This window comes from Mauremys reevesii, linkage group 18, assembly GCF_016161935.1.
Source record: "Mauremys reevesii isolate NIE-2019 linkage group 18, ASM1616193v1, whole genome shotgun sequence".
In the NCBI taxonomy this organism is placed as follows: Eukaryota; Metazoa; Chordata; order Testudines; family Geoemydidae; genus Mauremys; species Mauremys reevesii.
This window is the reverse complement of record NC_052640.1, coordinates 28,610,160-28,627,645: the sequence shown is the minus strand read 5'-3', so window position 1 is coordinate 28,627,645 and position 17,486 is coordinate 28,610,160. Positions and strand designations below refer to the sequence as shown.

The 17,486-nt window shown below is 44.8% G+C and overlaps 1 protein-coding gene and 1 long non-coding RNA gene across 5 annotated transcripts in view; one reads left to right on the top strand and one right to left on the bottom strand.

Annotated features, from left to right (window-relative positions):
• Window positions 1–17,486, top strand: part of LOC120386253 — a 51,505-nt gene that overhangs the window by 2,253 nt on the left and 31,766 nt on the right. For both annotated transcript variants that reach the window (XR_005589609.1, XR_005589608.1), the window contains exon 2: window positions 6,182–6,232. This is a non-coding gene — a long non-coding RNA (uncharacterized LOC120386253). The remainder of the gene's footprint in view (window positions 1–6,181; window positions 6,233–17,486) is intronic.
• Window positions 1–17,486, bottom strand: part of MORC2 (MORC family CW-type zinc finger 2) — a 92,215-nt gene that overhangs the window by 69,167 nt on the left and 5,562 nt on the right. For all 3 annotated transcript variants that reach the window (XM_039505390.1, XM_039505388.1, XM_039505387.1), the window contains exons 2-4: window positions 14,118–14,171; window positions 12,687–12,721; window positions 10,071–10,139 (exon numbers count right to left, since the gene is read on the bottom strand). In XM_039505390.1, coding sequence (XP_039361324.1) covers window positions 10,071–10,139; window positions 12,687–12,721; window positions 14,118–14,171 — 158 coding nt within the window. The remainder of the gene's footprint in view (window positions 1–10,070; window positions 10,140–12,686; window positions 12,722–14,117; window positions 14,172–17,486) is intronic.

Sequence of the window (17,486 nt, the reverse complement as noted above, 5' to 3'; positions counted from 1 at the left end):
GGACAGCACAACCCATGGCTCCATCAGCTACTGCCCCCTGGGCTATAGCATAGCAGGCCATGAAGGTATGGACAAGACGCCATGTCACTACCCAGCAGATGCCAGGATACATCTGCCAAGGAGGTGGAAGTGGCTGCCTATGCCTGTGTCGAGTGTGCCATGATCCAGCCATGTGGCATGGCATTAGAGAGCTCGTAGCACGCATGGATGCAGGCCAAGACCCACTTCGAGACACATTGGGAGGAGAGGGCCTGACCTCAGGATCTGTCTGCAAAGGCGTGGAAAAGCACAGAAATTACAGGTCCAGTCAAGGTAGACTGTGAGGGTGCGAAGAACATCAAGTGAATGCAGGTTCTGTCTTCCAGATTGGCACGTGGCTTAGATTGTAAAACCGGGAGGTAGATCGACTGGTTGATGTGGAAGTCTGACACCACCTTCGGGAGAAATTTGGGGTGAAGGCGTAAGGAGACATTGTCCTTATGGAAGACTGTATACAGTGGGTCAGCGATCATGGCAGCCAATTCACTGATCCACTGAGTAGAAGCGATGGCCATGAGAAAAATGACCCTTATGGAGAAGTGGGAGAGGGAGCACATGGCCAGAAGCTTAAAGTGTGTGTGTGTGTGTGGGGGGGGTGTCTAGTGAGGTGGAAAGGACAAGGTTGAGGTCCAAGGATGATTCAGGAATGATCACCAGTGGGAAGGTGTTCCGCAGCCCCTTCAGGAAGCATGTAGTGGTGAGATGGTTAAAAATTGAGCATCCATCCACGGGAGAGAAAAGGAGGAAGACACTGAGCACTGCTAGGTGGACCAGGACAGGACTAAGGGAAAGGCCAGAGGTCTTAAGTTCAAGGGGGTAGTCCAGGACAGTAGGGATGGAGACAGCGTCCAGGGAAAGGTTATGGCACCGAGCTCAGAAGGTGAAACAGGCCTATTTCACTGTATAACATGCTCTGGTGGAGGCCCACCTGCTGTGGGCAAGAATGAGGCACACTGGTGCCAAGCAGGTGTTATCTACGCACGAGCCCCAAAAAACAGGCTATGAGATGAAGAGGGCCAGGATTGGGGTGGTGGACAGTGCCCCGGTCCGGGGTGAGGTCCAGCATCAGGCAGAGGTGGGGCGGGGGGTGGACAGAAAGTCGGAGGAGGTCGGGAAACCACAACTGACTGGGCCAGAACAGAGCGATCAAGCAGTATTGTGGCTTGTGTCCTGGCAGACTTTCTGTAGCACCTCAGGAAGGAGGGAAATGGGGTGGGAGACATAGGGGAGTTCGCCACCCCAAGGCAGGAGGGAGCACCACCTTGGGAGCTGGGCTCCGTGGCCCCCCAGGAACAGTAGAGGGGGAACTTGTGGCTGTCACATATGGCAAAAAGATGCTAGCAAGGGGTATCCCAGGCATGGCACAGCGAATGGAGAGTGGGGTTGTGGAGTTCCCACTTGTGATTGAGGTATCAGTGCCGGCTGAGCACATTGGCCATGGAGTTCTGCATGCCCGGGAGATATACTGTGTGCTGCATGACATGATGGCAGATGCACCAGTTCCAGTGGTGGATGGATTCTGCATAAAGAGACAGAGACTTGGTGCCTCCATGCCTGTTTATGTAAGCCGTGATATTGTCAGAAAGGATTTGAACTGGCACAGATGAGCAGCAGGAACATGCGACAAGCCAAGCGGACTGCTCGGAGCTGGAAGACATTGATGTACTGGTGGGCCTCGTGCTGAGTCCAAAACCCCTGGGCAATGTGCTCACTCAGATGAACGCCCCAACCGGTGAGGGAGACATCTATGGTCAAGGTGACAGTTCGGACAGGTGTGGCGAAGGGGGTGCTGAAGAGCACCTTGGAGAGTTGATCCACCAGAGCAGGGAGGCCCAAAGCGAGCGCGGAACAAGCAGTGTGTCATCCAAGCGGGCGGCATGGGGCCAGGCAACTGACAGGAGCCACAGCTGTAGACAGCACACATGTAATTGAGTATACAGCATTAAGTAGATGCACTGTGGTGCGGGGGTTGCGGTGAAGGGCCACCACTACAACCATCCAGGTGGCAAAGCGGTCTCCCAGGAGAAAGGCCCGAGCAGCCATGGAATCGAGGTGGGCACCAAGGAAGTGGATTGTCTGTGTCAGGATGAGCACTGATTTCTCCTCATTGATGCAGACACAGAGTGTCGAGGAGAGAGTGAAGACTGTGATGTGGCAATGTTAGCTTGGTGCAGGAAGGCATGACGAGAAGCCAATTGTCCAAATACTGGGAGTATCCCAGATGCCGGAGATGTGCTGCACTACTGCAAACACTTTTGTGAAGACTGTGGGGGTTATCACAATGCTGAAGGGAAGGACCCTGAACTGGTAGTGGTTAGTGCCCATGCGGAAGCGAAGAAATTTGTGGTGGGCCAGGTGGATGTCGATATGAAAGTATGCATCTTTCACGTTGAGAGCTGTGAACCAGACTCCCCAGAGAAAGAAGGTAATAATCAAGGCGAGCATGACCATATAGAACGTGGTTTTGCAGCTGATGGTGTTGAGAATGCGGACATCAAGTATAGGGCAGAGCCCTCCGCCCTTCTTCGGGATGAGAAATATGGAGAGTAGAAATCCTAGCCGATGAAGGGGTCGAGCACCAGCTCTATCGCGCCTTTAGTGAGGAGGGCATATGCTTTGTTTTGTAGGAGGGCATGGTGGGAGGTATCCCCCGTGGGAGACCAGAGGAGTGGGGAGGTGAGAAACTTGATAGAGTAACAGTGCCGTATGATCCCCAGCACCCAATAGTCCATGGTGATCTTGCCCCTGTTGTGGGCAAAAGGGGAAAGACAGCCCCATAGGTGACTGGGGAGAGGGGAGGACGAGGATGCTGATGCAGGGGACGCAGCTCTCAACTTGTGTGTCAAAACTGGGCTTTGGGTGGTTGGCGAGGCGGAAGAGGTGGCTGTGGCAGGGGCCGAGGCCCAGGGCCCTTGGGATCAGTGTCGTTAAGGTGGGGCATCCTCACAGTGGAGACAGCGGTCTGGTATGGCGCACAGGACCAGCGCCGGGAGGGTTGTCGTTGCTGTTTCCACCGGGGTGCTGGAACACCTAGAGACCAAAGCGTCACCCTCGAGTCCTTCACGGACTGAAGAGACTTGGCAAAGACTGATGAGACCAGCTTGTCTTCGTAAAAGGAGAGGCCCTGAATGGTGGTCTTGACCTCCTGTTGGAAGCCAGAGGATGGCAGCCACAACACCCTGTGCATGGCTATGCCGGTCACAAGGGAGCAGGATGGGTCTGAGACATCAACCACCTCTTGGCGGCTCATCTGGTCAGTCAAGTGACCTTCTTCCACAAGGGCCTGGAAGCCTTGCCGTTTGTCAAATGGCAAGTCATCCAGGAACTCCGCTAGCCTGGCATAATTGTTAAAGTCCTAATTTGCTAGCAAAGCCTGGTAATTGGCCATGCGAAACTGTAATACAGCGGAAAAGTAGAGCTTCCAGCCCAGAAGTCTGGCCACCCTGTGTGCTGGCCATGCGTACGCTGCCTCAAGCGTTCAGTCACTGTGTGAACCACCCGGGAAGTGGGCAGGTGGGAGAAAAGAAAGTCCATTTCCTTCGAGGAAACAAAGTACCAGCGATCTGCCTATTTGACCGTAGGGGACACAGGAGGCAGGCATGTGCCAGACTGCCCACGCTGGCCACAGGACAGCATCACTGATGGGCAACACAGCGCAAGCCGGTCCTTGGGACTGGAAGATATCCAGCAACTGGTGGTGGTAGTGGTCTGGACCTCGTCCAGGAGTATGCCCAAGCCACTAGCAACCGTCTGCAGCAGCTCCTGGTACTACTTATGATTGTCAGGAGGTGGGGGGGGGGGGAAATCAGGGTATCATTCGGCAAGGAGGCAGTGATGGTAAGGTCTGCTGGAATTTATCGATACTAGCTCCACTTCTGAGTCTGAGCAGGGGCCCGGACCGAAGGGTGGGTGGCCTGAGGTGAATAAGGCCAGTGATAAGGGTCGCAGGATGGCCAATACTGCCAAGAGGTTGGGTCCTCATGGTATGGTGGGACCCAAGGGTAGCAGTACCACGGCATCAGTGGGGGGGAGGGGAGCATACCCGGACACATGCACCAGCTGTGCCTGAGAGTCTGAGCTGTGCTGGGACACAGGAGAGAAGGACAGGTTTTCCTCAGAGAGGACTTCAGAGTTGGAGGAGACACCCACTATCGGGGAAGCTGTTGGTATGGACAGTCTGCAGTCAAGGTCTATTCCCCAGTAGGAACAATGCTTCTGCTGGAGAGGGGGGTTCCGGTCCCCGAGCAGCAGAAAAGATGGATAGGGCAGTTCCATGTGTGCCACCAGGAGGAGGGCGTAAATGCCACCAGGCATCCAGGGCATGTATCATCAGCACAGCATGATGGCATCTGCGGTATGGAGTGCAGAGACAGCTGTTGCACTGGCAGTGTGCGTGCTGGAGAGCAGTACTGGTGGCCAGCCAGTGCATTCGATGTTACTGCTTCTTTAGATTTGCCCTCAGAATGGGGAAAACTAAGGTAGTGTCTGCACATAGTATCTCACCTGACCAGACGCTGCTCGGGGAGGGAACATTGAGCTTGGCAACTGTCCATGATGGGGACTTGCTACGATGCCCATGAGTATGTTTGTGACTCACACTGGGACTTCTCCGACACCGGCTGCACCTTTGGATCTGAGGCGCAAGAAGTGCTAGGTGAGGGGCTCACTGCTGGTGAAAGGCGTTGCACTGTCAGAACTGACAGTTCCTGGTCAGACTAGCACGCAGCCAGGGAGCCTCCTCCATGAGGAACTTATGGAGGCAGAATAGGTGAGCCCCACAGCTCCACAGCAGAAAGGAGTGGCAGATTTTGCAATGGGCAGCTAGATTAGCTTCCTCGAGGCAATAAAGGCAGTGGTGATACTCATTTCTCATGGAGAATGAGCGAGGGCACAATGCACGGTTCTTGAACTCCGGAACGTGGGGCATAGTACCCCGGAGAAGCAGGGGGAGAGCCCGGCCCCAGACAGGGAGAGGATTACCGCTAACTACACTAATTATAATAAAAAAGGAAGAGAAATACTACGTACAATGGACAAGCATTCTTGTAGGCAAGTTACAGGTATGGAGTAACAAGGATTCCAACTCCAACCATGCAGCAGTAAGAGGGAACTAAGGGAGCATCGTCTCACACAGTCTCATATAACCTTGCCTGCACCATGAGGCTATGTACAGCGCACGTGCGGGCCAACCAACACTGCTGAAAAAACCTTCCGGCTCCCGAATATATGTGCACCCATATTTGGAATACATATAGGGACCATCACTCGAAGAACACTTATCTCAAAAAAAACAGGAGTACTTGTGGCACCTTAAAGACTAACAAATTTATTTTAGCATGAGCTTTCGTGAGCTAAAGCTCACTTCTTCCGAAGAAGTGAGCTTTAGCTCATGAAAGCTCATGCTAAAATAAATTTGTTAGTCTTTAAGGTGCCACAAGTACTCCTGTTTTTTTTTTTGCGGATACAGACTAACACGGCTGCTACTCTGAAACTTATCTCAAAGAATCTATTGGGGAAAAACTGAATCTACAAATTCAAAGACGCTGTGAAATTCCTTAGTTCAGACAAGAAAATTGGAATGGCAGGGGGATCAATATGACTGGTTCTACAGGTCTAATTATTCATAGAAATTCCATCTTGTCTCAAGTCAAACTAAATAGGTGAGGACACTTCAGAGGAGCTTTTAAGAGCTGCAGTGATCCATCTCCTCTGGAAGAGGGGGCTAAAGAATACCTTCATCTCTCTGCCCCTAACAACCTGCCAGGAACCCTGAAATTTCTAAATCTGTGTCCAAAAAAAACAGACTGATGCTTTATTGTGGTAGCAGTAGAGACCCCATCTATGTGTATGTTTCTTTGCCTGTCCTTTTAAATTCAATTTCCAGTCTGCATGACCAATATCTTTAGTTAAGCTTTATGTTCATGTTCCTTGTCTCATAAGTTTTTGGTGTATAAATGGTATAGCTGTATTGCTTTCTGACTGCACTGTATTCTAAAGGGAGTTTCTCGAGGATGTACCTCTAGGGACCAGCTACCAGTTCACTGATTGGTCCTCATTAGCCAAGACAGACAGACAGAGAGTGTTTGAATCACATCTGCAAAACCTAACAAGGCTCCTTGTTTTGTCTACTAATCTTCAATAGGCTTCTGGATTCCATGAAGCTCTGAGGGAAAAGAGACCTACATATCACAGGGTGAGTGCTATAGCCTTGCCACTGAAGCACAAACTAGTTGAAGTGAGCAGTAACGATGGAACTTGTTTATACTATAACATTAGCCATATTATTTGTAGCTTAGTTGTTGTTTGATGTCCACGGGGCACAGAGCAAAGAACCACTGAACAAATATCCCAGTACCTAGAACCACAAAACGAGTGGCTGAGTTAGAGGACTTGCATTATTGAAGAAAAGAAAATTTTCAGATAGACACGTTTTCACATTCTTCATATTCAGGTCCACTAATCCCAATCATGGGATTTTAATCAGAAATGCAGTTGTACAGGGAAGGTATTAGTTTGGAGCCAATATTTACCCATTGATCCATGGTATTTCTAAGGCACATTGGTATCTGTGCACAGAAAAAAGATCTATGCACAACAGAGGCTTGAGTTCATGGTGATGCTATGGCATCCAGCGCTTTCCTGCCAAAGACCAAATTGGAACATACTTGTGTGTCTAATTTGAAGTGTAGCAAAGGTACAACCCAGGACCATGTAGTCACCTTGCATATTTCTTCATAAAGGCGATACAACCTCATGAATCATAAGATCAAAGATAAACAAATTAGCCTTCAAAGGGAACCCTCTCTGCTTTACATGCTTCCAACACACACCACCATAGCCATGTGATCATGAAGGATTTAGATGTCTAAACCCTTCCTTTAATGTCTGAATAAAAATCAGATCCATTCAAAAATTTAAGTACCGCTTCTTTAGTGTCGCAAGTGCATTGCTATCAGCATTCTATGAATAAAGCCTCAACATATAAGACATGAACATAACTTTAGATGACAGAACAGACATTTGGTAAAGTTAACAGTTTGATAAGCTAGTCACAAACCTCCATACTAAACTTAAGTATGAATGATTCTAAACCTTCTGGATGACTGTATGGGAGTAAACCTTGCCTGGTCTACAAATTCTCAGGACATATGCCTATTGAGGAATTCAGGTCAGTTGAGAGGCATGCATTAGTCTAAGGTTTGCTTATTTCTGCCTCAGTGTTTAAATTTCAAGCTATGTAGAGAAGTATTGTCTATTGGTAGAATGGTTCCTTGAGAAGAATGGAAATTAATCAGAATATTCTTTTCTGTAACCATTTCCTCTGAAATCTGACCAGTGGTTCTCAAACTTTTGTATTGATGACCCCTGTCACACAGCAAGCCTCTGAGTGCAACCCCACCTCCCCCTTATAAAAGTGTTTTTAACTTAACACTACTATAAATGCTGGAGTCAAAGCAGGGTTTGGGGGTGGCAGCTTGCAACCCTCCACGTTATAACCTCAAAACCCCCAATTTGAGAACCCCTGACACAGACTACTCAAGAATAGGCAACTTTCCAACCCAAACTATGAGGAAATGAGCTTCTTTGTGTAGAAGAGCTTGTCAGTTAATGTGTGGATCAGCTGTTGTGGTGTGTTTTGTAATCATCTGCCAGGTGTTACAATACTGCAAGCTCACTGAATTCAAGAACTGTTTTCCAAGACCAATGCTTTCCCACAATGCCACTTGAAGCCAGAGCTCAAGCTGAGAACAAGAGTACCATAGGGTTCTGTTCTGTTCCCCCTAATGTTCAATGTGTACGTGAAGCTACTAGGACACTATGAGTGTATCTGGGCTGCAATGCCATAAGTATGGAGAGTTACGAAGGTATTTCTAACATGCTCATCTCTTTTGTACTAAAGAACTACATGAACAGCCAGGGAAACCAAACATTTGTTCCCACATGTCATATGTTCCATCCTTCCTTTGTTTGAGTTCCATGTTTAAGTGAGATTGTTCTGGTCTGTCTACAGGGCAAACATTGCCAAGCCATTCTAAGACCACCTTTTTAGAGGGAAGGCTTGTACAGAGAAGTGTTTTATACTGAACACAGAACTCAGCCTGATTTCTGGTGGTAGGAAAGTCTGGTAGACGACCTTCTACTGGCCCTTGCAAGTTTCATCCTGAAGTCAGTTGGCTGCAACATCTGCCCTGAGCAGGTGTCAGAGAGAGATCATCTCTGAGATTGCTAGATCCTAAACCGTCACATGTAAAAGTTGAGACCTTCAGGCAGATCCAGAATTGGATGGGGAGACAGTGCAGCATGCACAGCAACATGTTCTTTTCAGCAGTTCTGTTCAAGTTTGCTTCTGCATAATGAACGAGGTAGAGCTTCCACATGGCTCCTATGTAGCCTTCATTACTGGCAGAACCCATTGTGATCATCCAGCCTGGAAGCAACGAAGACACAGATCACTGTGATTAGGTCTGCATCACAAAGAATCACACTCTTCCGGCCTGCTGAAGATAGGAAGAGGCATTTTCTGGTAGCGTGGAGTCAGTAAAAGCTGCATATCAATTTAAATGGCAGATGCTCTCAAAGGGCAAAAACATGGCTCCATCCAATTCTTCAAAGCACTTCCCCCCTTCCTAGAAGCATTGCATTTATCCTTCCCAGACTGAGGTTGAACCAACACTTTCACTCAAGCACCAAGTCAGTTGGCAAAGGACATAATTCATTTCTGATGCACAATGTTGTCATGAACTGCTACTACTGAAGCCCATATCATCCTCTAATATCTTCTAGTAGTTCAATATACATGCTGAAAGATAGATACAGGTCTCAATACTGCAAGATTCCACAGATGAGAGCGCTCAGGAAAGACTAGCAACCAACCACCATAATCCTCTCGGATATGTCCACAAGAAATGACACTTAGCCAACTTAGTGTGACTCCACCCATCCTGCCAGGTCACACTGACAAGGTGGTAGTACAGAGAGGCAGTGTCAAAAGCTGCTGGTAAATCTTAAAATATTAACACGGATGTCTGCCTTCTGTCCAAGACCAAAAGACGAACATGTGTTAACCTTAAGGACACACTAAGGCCCAAATTGTCTCCCTGGCCCATAGAAAGTTGATGGAAAGGCTGAGGTTGGCACTTCAGAGGTAGTTTTGCTGATAGGTTGCTGCTGTAACTGTGCTCTCACTAAATCAACTGTTGAGTCTGCTCTTAATTGTATAGTTTGCCAAGAGCACCTAGAGCCTGGGATGGATGCCCTTATGTAGTTAGTACAAACCTCAATCAAATAAATGACTGAGAAACTTCTAGGTTACTGATATATCAGGTGCTCCTGGAATCTTTTTTGCCCCACTTTCTTAATAACCTTACCCAAAGAAGGGAAGTAAGACAGGGCTTTAATTGGTAAGATGTTCTGCAGCCCATGTTAAACTATTGCAAGTTTTATGGCAGCCAATACCTTATCCAAGAGTGGTATTGATATGCGTTGGATCAGCAGATGATCTAGGTGGGTGTCATTCATCATGAGAGTAAAAGATTCATTTATGTGGTAGCATGGACTTCCCACAGTACTTAGAGGTCCTGTAGTGATGTGCCTGAGTCAAACTTGCGAAAGAAGGTCTTCAGAATCCACTTGCTTGGTCCTGGAAAAACTTCTGAGTTTAGCTAGACTTTTTTTTGCAAAGCAGGCAGAGAACTCCTTTCAGCAGGACGTATTTGGGTCCAAGGCAGAATGAAGGAAGTCTAGTTTAATTATTCTCGTCACAGTTTCGCCGATTCCATGGCAGAGGAAAAAGTGGCTCTTTGTCTCCCTTGCAGATGTACCATGGATTTGCATGGACTCCTTGTGACAAACGGATTCAATTTCTGTGTTGTGCCACTGCTGCTCTAATTGTTTGACTTAAGTTTTTATACCACATGCATCACGCATTGAGCCCATCAAAACCATAGGGATGTGACACTGACAGAATACTTGCAAGGATTAAAGTTATTTTTCTCAGCGTGACACTGCAAATACAACTTCCTGTAACTTACTTGAATCCATTCCTGCTCCATCATCCAAAAAACATAACATGAATTGACCTCGCAGGTCCTCTCGCCGTTCTACAACAAGAGAAGAATTAACAGAACTATTACACTCAAATAGGAAGGGCAATTAAAAATTGTTTGAAAGTGTCCAAACAGTTTTCATGACTGGAGTAACAGCAGGCTGGACTCAAACTTCTAGCTGATGTGTGTGGTACCACTACAAAATGATTAGTCACCATCAATAAAAACTCTTAGTAGGAAAAACAGGAGCCGATGAAATTGTAGGTGTTATTACTGAAAAATTATTATTCTCTTTCATAGAATCATAGAATATTACGGTTGGAAGTGACCTCAGGAGGTCATCTAGTCCAATCCCCTGCTCAAAGCAGGACCAATCCCCAACTAAATCATCCCACCAGGGCTTTGTCAAGCTGGGCCTTAAAAACCTCTAAGGATGGAGATTCCACCACCTCCCTAGGGAACCCATTCCAGTGCTTCACCACTCTCCTAGTGAAACTGTGTTTCCTAATGTCCAATCTAGACCTCCCCCACTGCACCTTGAGACCATTACTCCTTGTTCTGTCATCTGGTATCACTGAGAACAGCCAAGCTCCATTCTCTTTGGAACCCCCTTCAGGTAGCTGAACGCTACTATCAAATCCCCCCCCACTCTTCTCTACTGCAAACTAAATAACCCCAGTTCCCTCAGCCTCTCCTTGTAAGTCATGTGCTCTAGCCCCTTAATCATTTTTGTTGCCCTCCACTGGACTCTCTCCAATTTGTCCAATCCTTTCTGTAGTGGGGGGACCAAAACTGGACAACACTCCAGGTGTGACCTCACCAGTGCCGAATAGAGAGGAATAATCATTTCCCTTGATCTGCTGGCAATGTTCCTACTAATAAAGCCCAATATGCCATTGGCCTTCTTGGCAACAAGGGCACACTGCTGACTCATATCCAGCTTCTCGTCCACTGTAACCCCTAGGTCCTTTTCTGCAGAACTGCTGCTTAGCCAGTCGGTCCCCAGCCTGTAGCGGTGCGTGGGATTCTTCCTCCCTAAGTGCAGGACTCTGCACTTGTGCTTGTTGAACCTCATCAGATTTCTTTTGGCCCAATCTTCCAATTTGTCTAAGTCACTCTGGACCCTATCCCTACCCTCTAGCGTATCTACCTCTCCCCCCAGCTTAGTGTCATCTGCAAACTTGCTGAGGGTGCAGTCCACGCCATCCTCCAGATCATTAATAAAGATGTTGAACAAAACTGGCCCCAGGACCGCCCCTGGGGCACTCCACTTGATACCGGCTGCCAACTAGACATCAAGCCACTGATCACTACCCACTGAGCCTGACAACCTAGCCAGCTTTCTATCCACCTTATAGTCCATTCATCCAATTCATACTTCTTTAACTTGCTGGCAAGAATACTGTGGGACACCGTATCAAAAGCTTTCATCAGGAAAGGAAGGTAGTCTAGGCTCACTTGCTAAATCAAAGCAAGCAGAGGAAGCTTACGTTTTAAATTACTGAGAAGAAAATAATCAAGCTGTGTACAATTGTGGTCACCTATGTTCCAAAAAGATAAGTTGAAACAGGTGCAAAGAAGATCTACTAGGATGATCAGGGGAAAGAAGGGCCCAGAGCTTGGCTTGTTTAGTAAAGCAAACAGAAGGCTGCAGGGGGTTTTCTGCTCTCTGTAAATACATTAAGGGGATAAATACCAGGAAGGGTGAATAGCTACTTAAGCTACATGACAATGTAGGCAGAAGAACAAATGGATATAAACTGGCCATGAACAAATCGAGGCTGGAAATTAGAAGTAGGTATCTAACCATGAGGTTCTGGAACAGTCTCCAAACAGAAATGATGGGGGTAAACAACATTAAGAGATGGTCACAGCTGGAAATGAGACCTTGAGGGAGGCCCTGAGCTCAGAGGTGACACCCCGCATTCTCTCTCTCAGCTGCTTGACTGGCTGGTTCTTGCTCATATGCTCAGAGTCTAACTGATCACCATATGCAGGGTCAGGAGGGAATTTTACCCTATGTCAGAACTAGCAGTGACCTTGGAGGTTATTCACTTTCCTCTGCAGCATGTGGGTGTGGGTCACTTGCCAGAATTATCTGGGTTTATCTCAAGGAATCATTTCCCTGCCACTGCAGACACACTAGCGCATCTTGGTCCCTCCTATTCTCTGCCTATATCACATAATAGTCTAGTCTCCTGTGGGTTGTAATACTTTAGTCTCATTCAGTTGTTGGGTTAGTGTGCGGGTGCTGGTGCCCTGTGCTACACGAGGTCAGACTGGATGATCTATTGGTCCCTTCTGGCCTTAAACACTATAAGATTCCTTTAGTCTGGTACAGGATTCTAGTAGATTCAGTTCAAGACCCATTTAAAGACAATGCAGGACTCCCCTCACCACCCTCCTACACCTCTCCTTCTGAATGATTTTTTGATGTTAGAAATGTAATAGATTTGAAGGCATTACTAATGGGACACTTGACCTTGGGGAGTTTCTGTGTCCAGTACCATTTTATCAACTTGTAAATCCGTAATTTGCTGGGTGTATTTTGCAATCCTCCTGACATTGCTGACATTGAAGGAAAAGACAAGTCTGACTTACCTGTGTAAATATCTATTCTCGTGGCATCAGCATCTCTACAAAGTAACAAAAACACGATCAGCGTCCAAAGCACAAATTAAGGTGAAAGACGCTAGAAGCCTGAGAGGATTCTGCATGTATGGGTGGGAATTTCAACAGGAACTATCATTATGGATCAAAAATTGTATAAGTCTCTAAGGATAGGTCTATACTTACCTGCCGGGTCGACGCGTAGAGTTCGACTTCTCGGAGTTCGAACTATCGCGTCTAATCTAGACGCGATAGTTCAAACTCCGAATGTGCTCCCGTCAACTCCGGAACTCCACCACCGCGAACGGCGGTGGCGGAGTCGACATGGGGAGCCACGGACTTCGATCCCGCGGCGTCTGGACGGGTGAGTAGTTCGAACTAAGGTAGTTCGAGTTCAGCTACGCTATTCGCGTAGCTGAACTTGCGTACCTTAGTTCGACACCCCCCCCCAGTGTAGACCAGGGCTAAGTATACAGTGTTGTTGTGGCCACGTCGGTCGCAAGATATTAAGAGAGACAAAGCAAATTAGGTAGTATCTTTTATTGGATCAACTTCTGCTGGTGAGAGACGAGCTTACACAAAACTTTTCTTCAAGAGCTGTGTGTAAGCTCGAAAGCTTGTCTCTCACAAACAGAAATTGGTCCAATAAAAGGTATTACCTCACCCACCATGTCTCTCTAAGGCGCTAAGTGTCAGCACCCCTCAAAGAAATCCAAGAGGCTTTTGTGTACCATTGCATTTTTGGCCTTCCCTTGTTTGGATCCAAACTCCACCACAAGACACTGATGCTGCATACTAATTAAACCTGATTACAATGCAAATATCTATTCCATCACAGACACTCATTTCAGGAGGGAAACAAGTACATGAAGGAAAAATATCTTAGTACATCACGAAGGAATAAGCCTCCAACTTCAAGCTTCTTTCAGCTTTTGAAAGACATCAATACTTTCAATACATTACTTACCTTCTCCTCAAGCAAAAGTTCTTCAGGAGTCTGTGCTCCCCTTCGTGTCTGGAATCTCCCCCTCTATCCCAATGTACCAGATGACTTAACTATTCTTCAAGCGGCCATAAAATTCATGTTTGCAAAGCACAACAATGCAAAACCACATCAAAAGGCTAGGGAAAATAATATAAAATTGACCCTCCTTGGTCTCCCAACACACTGTGTTTTCTAGCTGTTTACACTATCAATTTTTCAAGATTGGACCTGTCCTCCTCTTGGGGAGGGCCTGTATCTTATATAGGATACAGGTGCACCATCACCATTCAGCTATAATATAAGCTTCTGCATTACATCTTTCTTCTTAAGATCTACTGGTAGTGAAGGTCACTCAGCTGCTTACCCTAAATATGTGGGCTAATTAAACCACAGAAACTAAATTAGCTCCTAATACAAATACAATCTCAAATACATACCTGGCATTATCTACAAGCTCAGCAAGGGCACCAAACAAGAACTCATGAGTGGTTCTGAAATGTCAAACACTGAGAGTCAGGAAGGTTACTGCAATATTGAAAGAAACTCTCTCTCTCAATTTATTATGTATGTCAAGCTGATTTTTTAAATTTTTTAAACTAATTTGTAACATACTTCCCCGCCAATCAATGTAACAAAACTAGAGATTAGTGGTGCACTATTCATAGAATCACAGACAATTAGGGTTGGAAGAGACCTCAAGAGGTCATCTAGTGCTGTCAAAAACAGGAGACCAATAAAACAGCTAATGATTAAATAATATTAGTAGTTTGACTCAAGAAAATCTAAACTATGATCTTTGTGTAGTGGCATTAAGAGTATTAGCTAAGGGGAAAATTATATTAGTTCCCCCTATTACAAGGTGTCAAAACAGTGAATCACTGACTGGCACTCTTCTATCAAGAAGTAATCAATACATGTGCATCCTTCATTACTTACTATAATGACTAGTTCTTTTTAAATGACAACTAAATTAAATCATTTTAACTAATAAAACATGCCTTGGCAATGATTAAGCTGCACAGGATTGGAGGTTTCTTTTCCTTAAAAGCATCTCTTCAAATTCCAAGATTTAAATTTCTGATAAATATGAACTTGGTATACATTCATATGCTTACGACTGTTGCGGAAATCAGGTGATATTTTCCAGAGAAATCAATGGCTGCAGCTGTTGCTAATCCAGAAAAAGATGATCATGAACCAGCATGGTATGTTTCATCATATGATCTGAGGAATTCAATGTCAAAATTTATCTGACTGAATCCCAATTCACTATAATCCTGAAGACAAGAATATTTGAGTTCAAAGTTCTTAACTGTCATCATTTGTAAGAGGTTCCCAATCCAAAATTGAAACATTCCACGCCATTGCTCTGCTGCAGACTTTTCCCACAAAACCTTTTACCTGGCTCGTTCCCTTTTCTTTAAAGCCTTCATTATTTTTTCGTCAAAGACCAATAGATGTAAAATCTCCGCTGTACATCCAACATGGTGATGCATCTTCAAAAGATGATCAGTTTTCAAATGCAGACTACCTTTGACCCTGTGATAACTTCAGCTAAACTATGGGAAACGCAGAAACTGGACAAATAGTGTTCCTCCCCGGATTAAATTAAATGACCAGTATAGATTGGGCCACATGTAGAGCATGTTTATTGACTCTGACTTTGAACTTTACAAGAACTTTTACTAGGGCTGTCAAGTGATTTAAAAAATTAATCACATGATTAATCACACTGTTAAACAATAATAGAATACCATTTAAATATTTTGGATGCTTTCTACATTTTCAAATATCTTGATTTGAATTATAACAGAATACAAAGTATATAGTGCTCACCTCATTTATTTTTATTACAAATATTTGCACTATAAAAAACAGTATTTTTCAATTCCCCTCATACAAGTACTGTAGTGCAATCACTATCATGAAAGTTAAATTTACAAATGTAGAATTACGTACAAAAATAACTGCACTCAAAAATAAAACGTAAAACTTTAGAGCCTACAAGTCCACTCAGTCCTATTTCTTGTTCAGACAAATGCTCAAACAAGTTTGTTTACATTTGCAAGAGATAATGCTGCCTGCTTCTTGTTCACAATGTCACCTGAAAGTGAGAACAGATGTTTGCATAGCACTTTGTAGCCAGCCTCGCAAGATGCGAAATGTGCTAAGCATTCACATGTCCCTTCATGCTTCAACCACCATTCCAGAGGACGTGTCCATGCTGATGTCTGGTTCTGCTTGATAACAATCCAAAGCAGTGCAGAGCGACGCATGTTCATTTTCATCATCTAAGTAAGATGCCACCAGCAGAAGGTTGATTTTCTTTTTTGGTGGTTCGGGTTCTGTAGTTCTCCATTTGAGTGTTGCTCTTTTAAGACTTCTGAAAGCATGCTCCACACTTCACCCCTCTCAGATTTTGGAAGATACTTCAGATTCTTAAACCTTGGGTCAAGCGCTGTAGCTATCTTTAGAAATCTCACATTGGTACCTTCTTTGCGTTTTGTCAAATCTGCAGTGAAAGCGTTCTTAAAATGAACATGTGCTGAGTCATCATCCGAGACTACTAATACATGAAATATATGGCAGAATGCAGGTAAAATAGAGCCTGAGATATACAATTCTCCCCCAAGGAATTCAGTCACAATTTTTTTTTTTTTTTTTTTTTTTTGTCATCAGCATATGGCTGAATGGTGGTCCTCTGTGGTGGGGAAAAACGAAGCATATGAATGTTTACCATATCTTGCTTACCATAGAATGCCAATGTATAAAACAAAATGAATCGTGAATGCCTCTTCTTCTGGTGACATTGTAAATAAGAAGTGGGCAGTATTATCTCCTGTACATGTAAACAAACTTGTTTGTCTTAGCAGCAGAGAGTCCTGTGGCACCTTATACACTATAAGGTGCCACAGGACTCTTTGCTGCTTAAACAGATCCAGACTAACATGGCTACCCCTCTGATACTTGTTTGTCTTAGCGACTGGCTGAATGAGAAGTAGGACTGAATGGACTTGTAGGCTCTAAAGTTTTGCATTGTTTTGTTTTTGAGTGCAGCTATGTAACAAAAAAAAATCTACATTTGTAAGTTGCACTTTCATGATAAAGATATTGCACTACAGTACTTGTATGATGTGAATTACAAAATTGTATTTATTTTCGCATTTTAACAGTGCAAATATTTATAATAAAATATAATATAAAGTGAGCAGTGTCCACTTTGTATTCTGTGTTGTAATTGAAATCAACATATTTGAAAATGTAGAAAAAATCCAAAAATAATTTAATAAATTTCAGTTAGTAGTCTATTGTTCAACAGTGTGATTAAAACTGCGATTAATCACAATTAATTTTTTTAATCATGACTTTTTTGAGTTAGTCGTGTGAGTTAACTGTGATTAATCGACAGCCCTAACACTTAACACATAATTATAAAGGTACTTTGTCCAAATGAGCCTCTCAGACATAACTATGATTAAACTTTCATATCCACTACAAAAATCTTTAGAACTAACCCATCAGCTGAACTCTGATTAGAATAAAAGTAGTAGTATTCAGGCTGCACCCATAGGTGCAGAAGGATGGGATGTTTCTGTTAAAGCGATCAGCAATGAAGAAGCTGATATTAGCTTTCAGGAATCACAACATTTATACGAATGGAGCCCTTCACATCTTTCAGACTCTGTTTCAGTTTGCCTGCAGGCTAAGGATGAGAGCTCTGTATCAGTTTACATTTGGAAGGTTCTCTTCATAACCAGAAGAGCTAAAAACTTTTTATTTTCTTTTAGAATGAAACCTTAAAATTT